General features: G+C 35.5%; 1 protein-coding gene across 1 annotated transcript in view; it reads left to right on the forward strand.

Annotated features, from left to right (window-relative positions):
- The window catches only part of SLC12A2 (solute carrier family 12 (sodium/potassium/chloride transporter), member 2), a 58,569-nt gene that overhangs the window by 40,436 nt on the left and 3,059 nt on the right, over nucleotides 1-15,074 (forward strand). Inside the window, exons 15-25 of the mRNA XM_009587198.1 lie at nucleotides 913-1,012; nucleotides 2,309-2,420; nucleotides 4,537-4,677; nucleotides 4,878-4,984; nucleotides 6,955-7,034; nucleotides 8,459-8,599; nucleotides 9,296-9,343; nucleotides 10,934-11,056; nucleotides 11,240-11,351; nucleotides 11,838-11,924; nucleotides 14,183-14,318. Of these exons, the coding sequence (XP_009585493.1) occupies nucleotides 913-1,012; nucleotides 2,309-2,420; nucleotides 4,537-4,677; nucleotides 4,878-4,984; nucleotides 6,955-7,034; nucleotides 8,459-8,599; nucleotides 9,296-9,343; nucleotides 10,934-11,056; nucleotides 11,240-11,351; nucleotides 11,838-11,924; nucleotides 14,183-14,318 (1,187 nt within the window). The remainder of the gene's footprint in view (nucleotides 1-912; nucleotides 1,013-2,308; nucleotides 2,421-4,536; nucleotides 4,678-4,877; nucleotides 4,985-6,954; nucleotides 7,035-8,458; nucleotides 8,600-9,295; nucleotides 9,344-10,933; nucleotides 11,057-11,239; nucleotides 11,352-11,837; nucleotides 11,925-14,182; nucleotides 14,319-15,074) is intronic.

The following is a 15,074-nucleotide window of genomic DNA, read 5'->3' on the forward strand; positions in this document are numbered from 1 at the left end:
CTGCTGTTGTTCCCCTTCCTCCCAAATTATCAAGATGCATGCTTTGCATTTAGACATAAACATTTGAATTAAAATTGGAGGAAAAGGTGCACATGGAAAGAGCTTGGGTTGCAGCAACAAAGGCACGAGGAAAGCATGTTATGTTTTGATAGGAAGTGAAAAAGGATGCTCCCTTACCTTTCCAAATTGAAAAGGGATTTGAGTGGTGGTTGTTTTTTCAGTAAACCTATAGCTATGAACAGCAATTTGTACACTTTCTTCCTTCTTCTAAGAGCACTGTATGATCATAAGTGCAAGATGGAGCAGAACTGAACCAAAAAGTGTTCCTGAAGTTGAAAATAAGGAAAACCCTACATCCTGGGCTATGAAGATTATGAAGTACTTGGATGATAAATTCATGCTATCAAAAGATGTATATGGGAACAAATAGAGAGGATACTGGGATCTTTCCTTTCGTTTCCTTATAAAAATAATAATCTAAAAGGAACTGCTTAATCTAGCAGTTTTTCACTGAAAGTTTTTTTACTTTGTTTAGACAATGTTTTGAGATTCCTTTTTCCTTTGCTGTGGTACAAAACAACTAAACACGGCTTTTTTTCCTGAAGCGTTATTTTTTTGACTCTGAAGTTGTCACAATCTTTGAAATGTTGCGGGGGAAAAACCCTCAATCCTTTCTTCCTATAATTGTAAAATATCAAACTCTAACTTGTTTTATCAAACTTCTACAGAAATGTTATCTTTAAATAGATTGCCTATTTAGCTGTAGGGTTTGACTAGTATTGTGTAGAATGTACCAAGATGTAGCTTGAATCTTTTGTGTTTTCAGTTGGTATTCGATATTCATTTTGTGGTCATGTAGTTTTACAATGAACAGCTTTAAGTAAAATACTGGAACTTCAAATCTTCCAACAGATGTGAACTGGGGATCCTCAACGCAAGCTTTGACTTATTTGAATGCACTACAGCATTCTATTCGGCTCTCAGGAGTGGAAGATCACGTGAAAAACTTCAGGTAATGATATTAAAGACATAGGAAATTACTTCTATGTATTCAGAAGGGTACTGTCACGATGTTTGCTATCATGGTTTCCATTAAATGCCTGATCATCTCCTGTGGGTTATAACAACTTTGAATTTCATGACTGTGGACATCCTCTGGACATATTTACATTAGCATTTTATTTCTGATTAAGAATGCACTTTAGAAGCAAGTCTATGGATAATGCCTGCTTATTGTTAGATGCCTCATGGTTTGAATCATGAACTGTGAATTGCGTTCCTCTTTGACGAAACTGAATTGGAAGATATGCTCCAAATTGTTAATGAGCATTCAGTCCACATGCTTGCAATAAAACTGATCTAACCTAAAATCCCCAAGATGTGTGTACTGTGGATGTTGTCTTCAACACCAGCTATTTCACATCAGACATACTCTCTTGTTGCACTTCAGTAATGGCAAACAGGTTACACAAGTGTCTTTCATGCAGCTGAAGAAAAGAACTGATTTGTTGTCTGCCAGCATGGCTACCCAGGAAGGTCCTACTCAAGGAGGCAGTTTTCTATCCTACAGTATTTATGCCACTTTTAAGTGTGGATGTGGCAGTTAGGGCAGTTAATGCTAGACTTGGCAGTGTTAGGTTTGTGGTTGGAGTCGATTATCTTAAAGGTCTTTTCCAACCTAAATGATTCTATGATTCTGTTCTATGATTCTGATATGGAAAATGAACTGGAGCTGCTATAGAAACTGAGACAGATGACTTTAGGTGATTCTTACATATGAAAAATTATCTCCTGAAATGAATTCTGAAGTCTGGCCATTCATCTTTTAAAATTGATTAGAACGTTGTCTAGAATAACTTACTTGCAGTTGTTTGGCTCCGCCTTCAGAATGATAGTAACTTTAAAAAAAAAGCATATGATTCCAGTTTTCCTGTTGGGCACAGAAGAAATTAAGTTAGAAAATGCAAAGGGATATGACTTACAAATGGGGGAAGAAATTAATCCTTCTGATCTAGTCTTATCTAAAATTTGTTTCAGATGTTTTTAAATGTGTAAATTTTCAGATTTAGTGGGATTACTAAGTTTGGAACCAGTTGATCATAGGTCTGCTGACAGTTGTGGAAAAATTTATGTTTACTTAATTTAACATAGTCTTGTAAAAGTAGATAAGGTTACTACCTCTCCAGTGACGATTATGTTCTGATGGCCAATATTTGGAAGAAACTTCTTTCTGTTAATAAAACAACCCCACAACACTAGATGAAATGAATTCCAACCTTTTTTTCTCCTCATCTATTCACAATTCTAGACCTCAGTGCTTAATTATGACAGGTGCTCCAAATGCACGTCCAGCTTTGCTTGATCTTGTTCATGCTTTCACCAAGAATGTGGGCTTGATGATATGTGGCCATGTACATATGGTAAGTATATTCTGTCTTTACCTTGAAGTTACCTTGTTTTTTGGTTTTGTTTTTTTTTTTTTTAACTTGCTTGCTTTTTGTTTGTGGTTCTTGTTTGGCGGGGGGCGGGTATTTTAAATGAAAGCGTCATTAGACATTGAGAAGTGCAAAAAGAGAGATTTACTAGTAGGATCCACTCATGTATTGGGTCGTGTTCCAGTTAGGTATACTACAGGAGAAACTTTGCAAAGTTAGTACCTGTGATCATTTGATGCTTACATGCTGAGGAAGCTTTGTACGAGTAAAATGAACTTGGGATTACAGCCTGGGTCTCTTTCTGTCTTTGTGTCATACAGTCTCATGTACTCTCTCATGCTTTGGACAGAGCAGCTGGTCAAAATGATGTGCAGCATACAGCTAGATTTCTTCTCAGTGTTACTGTTTCAGGGAGATTGATTCCTGGGTAGATTTCTTACAAAGCCTAGTCTAAAATAAACCTTCTTCAGCAGTAAATTCAGTATCAGTTTAGCCAATACTTAAAAATTTCTTTCAAGTAGTTTTTTTTATTCCTTCAGTTATCGGATTCATTTCATCAGCAGGTGAAACAGTAATGTGAACAGGTATTTCCTTTCCTGTTTCCTTTCTGCCCAGCCCCTAGTATTTCACTAACTTTCCCTGGTTTTTGTCAGGATATGAGGTGTGGGGTTTTGGGGGATTGCGGGGTGTGAGGACTGTTCTGCAAGGACATAATTTCAGCAGTTCTTACTTTTTTTTTTTTTGAAGTCGTATCTTCTACAGCAAATCTGTAGAGGTTTTGGGGTGGGGGGAAGGAAGCAAGCTTCAAGTAACTGTTCTTCAAAATCATGCTTGTCATGAGTTGTCTTAACTGTGATATAAGGTGGCTGTCATATTATGATCTGTACCAAAACTTCAGTTAGCTACAGAGAGGCTGTTGCATCTCTGATAAACATTGGTAAATACATTTTAGCATATTGGGATTGTGTAGTTTAGCTTCATATTTTAAGGCCAAACTTTTTCTGTTACATCACTAAGAACATTTAAGCAAGTGTAACTTTAAACACAAAGATTGATTACTCTTAAATATGTTTAAATTTCCCATACTTACTAAATATGACTTGCTTCTGATCTAATGAACAGGTAAGGGCAAATCAAGTTAATGCAATCCATAGAACATGTATTTTGTTAAGCAAACGTTGGTCAGTTTTGTCTTCAGAAACTTTAATTCTTTTAATTCCTGTCTATAAAAACTTAAAATTTCAGTGAGTGCAAAGGACAGAAACTGAGTAGTACTAGAGAGGTAAGATGTCACAGATGGAATTACTGTCTTTCAAAAGTAGGGCTGTACTGAAAAGAATAAGGTAGTGTCGTCCTTATAGGAAAGCAATTCTTAGAGATTAGAGGTGTCCTGGGAGCATATGCTCTCTCTATTTCAAAATGCTTTCCTGCAGGAAAGATGACACTACCTTATTCTTCACTAACTCTGACCATTTGGTCAGAGTCTGTATCCTTTTGCAAACTTGTGTCCTTTTGCAAAAACTGGGTTATTGTGTTCTTGATTATACCTCATCCTGTATTCTACATTTTCATATCTAGGAGGAACACAATGATTCGTCCTGATGGAAGTAATAAAAAAGAAAGTATTTAAAGAGGAGATGACTTTGACTGCAACATAAAACTGCAAAAGTGACACTACTGTGACAAAGGCTTTCTGATTAGGATTATGTACACACACAGGCACACTTGTACAGCTTGAAACAATATTCCCATAAAGGCTAATATTAAGTCATCCTATATCTGTGTATGTTTCATTACAAAGCCCTTTCCTTTTAAAACTACATTATGCTTTGGAGGACAAGCTTGTGCCACCTGCTGGGGAAGTGGGTTGTCCTCTGCAGGAACAAGATTGTTAAAGCTTGAGCACCCCTCTTCCTAAAAATGAGAATCTGGTCCACTCTTCACTGCTGATTATGCCTGGTATTTTGTTGGTTTGGGTTTTTTTGGTAGTGTGGAAGCATGTTTTGAGGTTCTTCAAGTTTGAATTGGATTCTAGCAGTGAAAATTATTACTACTCATAATTCTTGTTCCTTCTCCTCTTTTTATTTCTTTGTTTTGAAAGGGTCCTCGGAGGCAAGCCATGAAGGAACTGTCAACTGATTTGGCTAAATATCAGCGATGGCTAATTAAAAACAAGATGAAAGCTTTCTATGCACCAGTGCATGCAGAGGACTTGAGGGATGGAGGACAATACTTAATGCAGGTACACCTCTCAAATTTTTTTTTTTTAAATGAAAGTGGTGAAGGTGAATGAACATCAAAATTGGAAGGGTTTTTATACTTTGAAGTATTTTCATTTTGCACAGTTATCTTAAAACTTCGAAGTTTTTGATGCTTAAGAAAATAATAGAACCTTTAGTTGTTTCAATAACACGGTTTTTAAAAAATATTTTTTGTTCTTAGGCTGCTGGTCTGGGTAGAATGAGACCTAACACCCTTGTTGTTGGATTTAAGAAAAACTGGAGACAAGGTGACATGAGAGATGTTGAAACCTATATCAATTTATTCCAGTAAGTAGAAAATGCAGAGGTATAGCTCTTCTATTCCATTTCAGTATGTTTGGTAATAAGTCAAGAACATCTTAGTTGCCTGAAGTCTCTTTCAGGTAGACTCAGATTTTCCATATTGCTGATCCAGCAGTCTTCAATACCTTGTTTTTTTCTGATATGGAAATTAATAAGCAAGTGTTTATAGTTTAAACAGATTAGTTTTCTATATAATAACTCTTTCTGCATCTAGAAAGAGTTGTGGCAGTGGTCCAAGGTTTAAGAGTTTCTGTCTTTAGAAATGGAACTAGTGTCTTAATGTGTGAGTCTGCTGAATTCTTTAAAGCATAGTTTTTGTTGAAAGCGGGGTTTTTCCTACACTACTTCTGTACAGATTTAAGTGTAGTAGAGAATGAGTCGAATCTTATGCTCAAGTTCTGGCTTCATTAAAGCTTGCTCTCATATACAAGAAGTATTTTACTTACATGACACACAGCACTGATGCCCAAAGTAATACAGTAGCCAAAAAGGAGATGGGAAAGGAAATCCCAGTGTAATTTGACAGTACTGAAAGGCAGACCAGTTCTGGCTGAAAAATTTAATAGAACAACTTGTGCTACAAACAAGAAAACCAAAACTTGCTTCTTGCACTTATACAGAGGGCTTTTTGTTTTCTTTATGTGCTGCTTAACCCGCTTCATTTGTGCTTTACACTTCTCATTTACCATGCGTTTAAAATAAAGAGAGGATGGGGGATTACAAGCAGAGACTAGAAAAGGAAAAAATCATACTCTCCCAGTTCCTTGAGAGAAAAACAGAAGCACCAAATGCAGTGAAAAATAAGGAAACATGTTGGTTAGTTCTTGGGGTTTTTTTCCTATTTTATTTTGGAATGGCTTGTGCCACTTGTGTGGCCAACAAGTCATGTGGTTCTCCGCATCCCAAAAGAGGAACCTCAGGAGGTAGTAACTGTAGGTCAAGCATATTTCTGGAAAATTTCTGGAAAATTGAAAGTTTCTGAAGCACACAGTAGAAACACATTAATCTGTGCAGATTCAACAAATTAAATAATGAATTAAAAATGTTCACTAATGGACAAAACATTTTCTTCTTAAATCAACCTCAATTTTCCTTGCATTTATTACAGGATATGTTGATACTTTGAACTTTCTAATCAAATCTTACTACTTCTAAAGAGAAGTGTTTAATGAGTGAAATCTTGAGAAATTTCTCTCTGTGGAAATGACACGGGAGGGAGTTCTCTGATTTATGGTTATTTGTAATGAGGTATTTATATTTAAAGGACTGATGATTAATGGCTAATGCAAACTGTATCATATGATTAAGTTCATGTTTTTCTTTCTTATATCTTGGGGGTGGTTTTGTCCTTCATTTTACTCCACTTTACTCAGCCATTTTTTCAGGCTTTGTGCTTGTTTCTGCAATAATGAAGTTTTCCCTCTTACTTTGTTTTTTAAAGGAGTGAGTTCCTTCCCCATCAGATATAATGGGAACAGGCACATTATAGTTAATTTATAGCTAATTTGATTCTAAATTACAACTTCATAGGTGTTTTGAACACCCTAATGTTTTGGAAAGACATCAGAAATTTTGAGTTGTCAGATCAAGGAGGTCTACTCAAAATAAATCCCTTTATTGATGGGGGGAGGATTTCTCAGTGTATCTTGTCATCCTCTGTGCAGAACTTGACTGACCTGTTCACGTTACTTTTATTTAATTGCTGTTTACATAGGGAGAGAGGGAAGACAGGGCATAGATATCCCTTCTGTGTGTTGCTTTTCAAGATATGGTGTTCAGTTCACTGATGCAGTTGATAGTTTGGAATTGAAACTGAAATTGTAACACAAATTTATGATTTGGGAATTTAAATGGCAGTGTTTAATCACTGGAATGTGTTCAAAGAGGGTGTATAAAGTAGGTCCTTTGGGAAAGAAAAAGTTGTAAAATATTTTATTCTTGTTCCTTTTGTTTAGTGATGCCTTTGACGTTCAGTATGGTGTAGTTGTCATCCGTCTAAAGGAGGGCCTGGACATTTCTCACCTTCAGGGCCAAGGTAAGATTTGGTTTGTTTCATCTGGTGAATAGCTGTTCTAACTCCCTTTTAAAACTGCTTTCTGAAAATATTAAATGAAGCTAAGTTACTAAAAAAAAATCAAAAAACAAAACAAAACAAATTAAAAACAAAAACCCAAAAAAACCCCCCAAAACCCCACCACTCTTCTTGTAGAATAAGAATTACTGAAATTAGCAAGTCTGAAATGTAAAATAAGAATAGCCCATTTTCAGCAACAGAGCTTGGTTTTCAACCAAGTGTGTTTCAACTTTCTGTATTTGTAAGCTGTATATAGTGCTTCTCAAGGATTTACTATTCTACTGAAACAAATTAAAGAGGCTGCCTGATTGGTATCAAGTATTGGGGACCTAAGTCTAGAAATCATGAAATTCACAACAAATGTTACATGATCCAAGAATGCTATGGGTCTGGTGTGGGTTGCCAACCTCTACACACGCTAGTTTAGAGACCACAGTAGTAGTCTGTCTCAGGTTTGGAAAGGTTTTCTATTTTCAGTGTAGAAGACTTGGTTATGCTTTGTAGGTAGTGATTGTAAGCTGAATGGTATAATTTTAGTTAAATTTCAAGCAGAATAATGAAGGAAGCCTGTGAGCTTTGGCGGCAACTGACTACTGAATTGATAATGTCTAATTTTTTTGTAGCTTGCTCCATACAGCGTTGCTACAATGAGGAAGAACGCTTGTGACACAAGCTCTGTAGGGGGGCGTCCTCCTGAAAGAGGGGAGGGTTGTTCCTTCACTGGAAACATAAGAATGTCTTAGGATTTGGAGAGGGGCAGAGAGCCTGTCCCTGTGTGCAAGAGGGCAGAGGGTTATGAGAAATGGCAAGGAGTGAACCTGTAGTGTGAAAACAGCACTACTGAGAAGACTGGGAAATACAACACTAAGGTGTCAGAAGAGTCTTAGTATCCACTGGGGACTGTGAGTTTGCTTTAACTCTGAAAGCTACCAAGTAGCTCCACTGAAGCCAAACCTGGAAAAAAAACTTGGCTGTGAGACATACTTGGTGTGGGCCTTGTCTAAGGCTTGTCTTCCTCTTGGAGTTAGAGTGGAAATGGAAAATGTTCCACCACGTAATTTTTTTTACCTCCTGGTTATACTTCCTCAGTACAGGCTAGCTCTGTTTTGTGTTTAGCCTGTGGTAATGCAATCAACACCCAAAATCTGGGAAGGAAGTAGCAGGAAATCAGAGCTCTGCTCAGAGGAGGAGCTTCTTTGTATTCTGAAGCAGTTCATACAAGATTTTTTCTTGTTTTTCTTTTTTTTTTTCCTCTCTTTGCCATAGCATTACAGTTGCAATAGAGTTTAACCAACTGTGAACCATCTCAGTATAGTCACATACCTCTGTTGAAACCATTTGGAACAATAAAGTGGTTTATAATATGTTTCTTTGCTTTCTCAAAGAAGAGTTACTGTCATCCCAAGAAAAATCTCCGTGTACCAAGGATGTCATAGTAAAAGTGGACTATAGCAAGAAGGCTGAGGCAGACACTTCTGTAGTTTTTGCTCCATCATCTAGTGAAAGAACTCCCACTCTACATAAAGGTAACTTGCTAGTTAGCAATGAAATTTGAGTTCTACTCTTTTTCTCTCTCATTCCCTCTTCAGTCCCTCTCTCCCCTCACCAAGGAATTACTTAAGGGATTTTTGTGTCTGTGGAACGGAAGTGCATCATGCTTTTCTAGCTGTTGATGTCCAATCACTTACTTTGATTTAGAGCTTAGCAGTATGTAAAATAAATCTTTCATGTCTAGTCCTCTAAATAAAACAGGTGGTAGACGATGACCTACAATGGATTTTCTTTGTTAATGAGTTTGACAGGCAATTAAAAATTGCTTGAGAATTGTGCCACACATGTATATATTAAGTATGATTCAAAGGCTGCTGTATTTATGAAGGTTTTTTCACCTCAGACTAGAACATTATGCATGTTAACTAGAACAATATGCATGTTAACAGACACAAAACATTCAGGATACTTTGACATGACCATAACCAACTTCCTCTTCCTTTTAAAGTAAAAGCTTAATAGTTAAGTGAGCTATGTGATTCTTTTTTTTTTTTTAAGTACAAATAAATCTCAGGATCTGGTAGACTGCATTTGTGTGCTTTTCTTCGTATGAAAATCCATTTCATTCTACATCTTTATTTTCTAATTTTTTTTGTATACAGTAGTAGTGTTTTCATTAACATCACAAAGGAAATTAATCTTTTTATTTTGTATCTTTAAAAATCTTCCAGAGGAGGACGAGGATGGAAAGACTCCAACACAACCACTGTTGAAAAAAGGCAGGCGTTTTCCACCTTTTTGTGTTAAATCATTCTTTCGCATTGTTAATTTCAGTTTTCCTTTTGTACTCCTTTCTACACATATATATGAGAGAGAGGAAAGTATCAACCATGCAATGTTAGTTTATTTCTTCATATCTGCTTTGGATTATGCTTCATCTTTAAGGATTAGGCTATGGAAAAATGCAACTTTGTGGAAATTCCCAGAACAAGTTGCTACTGAGAAAGGATTGTGCATGTGTCTTAAGATATGAATGTTGGATAGATACATAGAGAGATATATAGATACGGTGTTTTGGGTTTTTTTAACTTTTGTTCTTAAGTAACATTTGAAATGTGTTCAGGAGCTTGCTTAGTTCTCTGTCTCAGGTATCTGTCTCGGTCCTTACTTGATTGAGGAGTAAGGGAAATATTATCTAATGGCATAGTGCAAGTGCTCCTTCAGTCTATCCTATGGCTATCTTCTAAAGCCATAGTTGTTGCTCTGTTACTTGGAATTGTTCAATAGCTTGCGCATTAAAGCATAATATAGCCACTCAGTGAGATTAATATCTGAAATAATGCAAAGAACTCATTCAAATAAACAGCATTTTGAGAGATTAATTTGGGCAGTTTTCACTTCCTGGTTTATTTCAGACTTCTTTTGAGTTAAGCAAATATTTTTTTCTTAACTAAGATTCATGTAACTTTTTTGACATTTTCTTCATAATTTCAACAGCTAGAAGCTGTTGTATTTTAATAATGGAAAGTGAGATTACATCTTGAAGCACAAATGGCAGTTTGGAAGAAGGCCCAGAATGCAGTAAAGTAGTATATTAATGTAAATCAGTCACAGATGTACTCTAAATTTAAAAATTCATAATAAAGTAAGGACTGAGATGAATATCAAACTCCTGGCTCTTGTTCAAACTGAGGTTTTAATTAAGGGAAAGGGGTTAGTTTTTTTCTATAGTTTTAAAAAAATATATTTACCTGTATTAATCTAATTGAAGATGCCATTGTTGTCTTGTTCTCAGCAAATCCAATAACTTTGTTACACAAAAAAGTCTATATTGTGCTTCAGAGCCTTGCACATGCAAAACAGTACTTGTTGCAAAAGATAGAATTCCAATACGCAGAACTAGCTTTTATTTTCACCACATGCTTAAAGAAAAATGGATTTAGGAAAGAAGAAAAGTGCTTAGGACATGGTATTTACTTGTAAACTAGTATCTGCGTGTTTTTAGGGAAGTTTTGTCATATGCAAGAGGAAGCAACAGTGCATGACCTAATGCTCTGAAGTATGTGTGCAAGGTTAGTTAAATTGTCCAGGCAAATGACTGTATAAAGATCTTACAGATCCTTTATTTTTCAAATGTCTGCTAAATGACTTTAAATCTTTAACTGCTGAAGTTATGAGTTTGCAGACTCCCTAAATATAGCTCAGTTTATATCCATTCAATCAAAATTTGGAGTCAGGTTGGGGGGTAAGAAACAATTTTTATTTAAACTTAGAGATACCACAAAATATTAATAAGTTGCATTTGATGACTTTCAGGGTGATTTAGCAAAACACGTCAAAAAATTAAATTTCATCATACTTCTTTCCAGATTCAAAGAGTCCATCTTCTCCTTTAAACTTGGCTGACCAAAGACTACTTGATGCTAGTACTCAGTTTCAGAAGAAACAAGGCAAAAGCAATATTGATGTCTGGTGGCTCTTTGATGATGGAGGTAATATGCTTTATACTTTAAAAACAAATGTTGAGGGGGGAAAAAAATCATTTCAATGATTTTGAATGAATTGTTAATAGATATCTTTCAGTCAGTTCATATATAGACTACAAATTTGTACTATTAAATTCTGACCCAATGCTATGTCTTCTGAGTCATTCCCAAATTCTGGTCAAAATGCAGGTTTGACACTGTTGATTCCGTATCTTCTTACAACTAAGAAGAAGTGGAAAGACTGTAAGATCAGAGTGTTCATTGGTGGAAAAATAAACAGGATTGATCATGACAGAAGAGCGTAAGTTTGCCTTTAAAAATTTTCATTTCAAATGCTAATAGAGCATGTTACACAGTAGATGACTTTCTCTTCCTAGTAGCCTTCTTTCAATTGTTCTTTGGTTGAGGTGTAATCATATTCTTAAAGTTCCATTTCCCCCAGATATTTTTGGATGAGATACCTCAAGTTAAACTAATTTTTCTGCAGCATTGTGACACTAACATTTTCTTTTTCAAATATTTTCTGAGGTTGTCTTCAAGGGAGAGCTCTTCTCTTAGTTTTATGGTTTCAAAATGTTTGGGTTTGGTCCCCGCCCCTCCCTCCCCCCCAAACGTGTTACTAATTTATAGCCAAATGCCAGGTCAATTTGATATTTTTTCGTACCACATTTAAGTTGCCTTTTTTTTTTTTCTTAAACTAGTGTTTTTATTACCAAACACCTGTCTGTTTACTCTCTGGAATAATTAAAAATCTGATCATGCATAAAGGCTTGTTTTTCTGATACAGGATGGCTACTTTGCTCAGCAAATTTCGGATAGACTTCTCGGACATTATGGTTCTTGGGGATATTAATACTAAGCCAAAGAAGGAAAAGTAAGTCTCAAAAAAACCCAACTTGTGTGTTAGTTGGATTCTTGATGTCTTTAATGAATTTAGAATACTTCATTCTTTCCTACATAACAGTTTTGGTAGAGTAGTTCCTATGACATCCAGTGTTTCACAAAAATGCAGGAAATACGTTAAGCAATAACTCCTACATCCAAGAACACAGAATTTTGTACTTTCTAAATCTCTGGCCCTTTTAGAAAAATACAGTTTAAAAAAACCCCAATTTTTCTAGAGCAATCCTCTTTAAAAAGAGAAATGCTCACAAAAACTTAAATGGTTTATGACATTATCTTACTTGGAGTCTTAGTTTAATGTAACAAAGCTTGGTCTTCAAATAGCCTGATCTATTTTTTTTCTTTTTTCTTTTTTTTTTTTTTAAATTGTTTGGACTTTTAATTTACACAGGAATGATCATACATGTGATATTTCTGATTTTCAAGTTTAAAAAATATTGATTGTAGATGGCTTTCAGTACAAATTTATAACAGAATGTGTAAGATCTAAAAATATTATTCTCTTTTCCCTTCAAGTCGTCTTTAGTATGTTGAAGTTGTACAAATATCTTTTACATGGATATGCATGTATCTGAATAGTTTGACATGTCATGTAAATTAGGAAATACTGTTTTACAACTTATGTAAATGGTAAATGCTAATATGCATTCTTTTATACCCTGCTTTTTAATCACGTTTTCTTAAATGTATAGAATATATCAAGCAACTAAAATGGTAGAGGACTTCTGGCACTCTGATGCTTTTGGATGTCTTTGTGCCTGGGAGCCTGCTACTGTAAAATATGTAAACTTAGAGGTAGCATGCATTATGCATAATAAGTTGAGATTGTAGAATTCCGTGGAATTATTTTTATTTCATAGAAGTGATCCATGAGTTAGTTATTCTGAGAGCATTTCTTCTATCTTTGTGGATACATTCCCCACAATATATCCAAAACCTTTCTAAGATACCAGTTGGCATTAATTGTAGCTGTAAACTAAGTGGTGGAAGGTGATTTCTTTTAACAGTTGCTGTGCTGTATAATAGAATATTGTTAATACTTCTCCTTTTTGTTCAGCCAAAAAATAGCAGATCACATCTGATTTTTCCCTTTTAATGAAGGTGAAGTCATTGTATTAACTAACTTCAGTGAAGACCACCAAGGGTAGAAAAAAAGATGTTTTTTTAGTAGTGTGGGAGTTTTCCTGGAGGAACAGGAACACCTCAGTTAGAAAATGGGCATGGGGGGAGTGTTTAACTATACGGAAGCTAACACATAACACATACTGATATTACAATATATCCTAAGAGGTATCCCTTAATGTTTGTTAAACTTTCCACGCTGTAATTTGCAACCACGGAAGATTAACAATACCTTGTCATCTTTATAAAAAACATCCAAATAGCATCAAACTGCAGTTACTGAAATGTATGCCTTACATCCAATGAAATATGTTCTGCTAAAAATCTTGTTTATTTTTTCTCACCTCTCACACGCCGGAGCTGTTCAAAGACAAGTTACTTTCATAACTTGTGGCAGCCTTTGTTTGCTGTTAAAGTATCCTAATGTGGGTACAGAAAGTAGGGTAATGCAAGTTGTTCTTTCTAGTAGAAATGAATGGCTCTTTGTCTTCAGAAGGTTTTCTTTCAAAGTTCTTACTAAAGTTCAGGTAAATTCAAAGTAACATCTCATATTCTAACAAGTGCAGCAGGAAGACTAAACAAGATGGCTGTGGTTATTTGCATTTAAATGTGGCTCTGAGACTATTGGAAAGATTAAAAAGAAGCAAAAAGAAAATATCAAAGCCAAAATCCTAATGGCACTAGTATGAGACTTGATAGCTTTTTTTTTTTAGTGTGATATGTAAACTCCTTCTCTTTCAAATTTAATTCTGAAGAAGCCACTGTTAGTTGCTATACATTTTCTAAGGTGGTACTCTTCAATTTTCAAACAATTATAGTAAAACTGTAGCAAAAGTTGTTCGTATTTTTTTTTAAACTGGCTAAAACTTTATATTTAGTTGCATGATGAACAGTGAAAGCTCCTACAGATGTCCCTAATTGTCTGTTGAATTATAATGTCTGCATATACAAATATCTGATGTGATGTTCTAACTGCAATTGGCAGGAAAAAATTTCAGTTCACTTTATTTTTACGTGGTAATAAAACTTACTTTCCAATACCATGAAGGTCATTGCTGACATATAGACTCATCTGTTTTAATATGGCTGTTCACTTAATCGTTCCAGTATTGCAGCTTTTGAAGAAATGATAGAGCCCTTGCGACTTCATGAAGATGATAAAGAACAAGAAGTTGCAGATAAAATGAAGGAGGATGAACCATGGAGGATAACAGATAATGAACTGGAGCTATATAAAACAAAGGTTCTGTATTCTTTAGAGTGTTATGTTAAATGTTGTTAAACTTTTTTCTCCTACTGCATTTGTGGATATGATATCAATGAGTTAATTCTTGTTATGCTCTCTCTTCTTTTATGACTAGCTGATGGAAAGCAGCATCTAAACGATTTATATGGTTTGCCAAAAAAGAAAGAAATGTTTCTGCATTCTGGGGAGGGGGGGCCTAAACTGCTTTCCTACAGTATTTCAGCAGTTAGAATAATATAGTCTATATTCAGCTGTTTGACTTTTTTTGACCAAACTAACACTTTTTTGCTTCGTTATTAAAAAAAACAAAACCCACCACATCTAATTGTGGTGTTAAGGTGCAATTAAAATTTTGACGTTTTTCCCAAGCAGTTGTGCCCTATAGAGACATCAGAGAGACTCCTTCTTAAGTGCTTCTATGGAGGAGACTCAGGTAGTATCCTGTAACAGGATGCAGGTACAGACAAGTATCTAAAGAAAGACTCATTAAAGTTTCAGTGATCTGAAGTTCTTCAAGACAGTCCTGAGTATATTGCACCCTTACCTTCTTTTTCCTGACTGGGTTTTTACAACTTCTGTGAGGATTTGCAGTAGAGAAGAAATGGGAGTGGTAGGTCATTCTGCATTTTGAGTGTGTGTGGGGGAAAAGAAAAAAAAAAAGGCAGGAATCTCTTTAACAGGTAGGTACAGATTGACTGGCAGCTGCGGCTGAGATCTCTTAACTGCATATTACCAAGAGGCTGGGGCGGGGGG

The sequence above is a fragment of the Fulmarus glacialis genome, unplaced genomic scaffold, assembly GCF_000690835.1.
Source record: "Fulmarus glacialis isolate BGI_N327 unplaced genomic scaffold, ASM69083v1 scaffold34201, whole genome shotgun sequence".
In the NCBI taxonomy this organism is placed as follows: Eukaryota; Metazoa; Chordata; class Aves; order Procellariiformes; family Procellariidae; genus Fulmarus; species Fulmarus glacialis.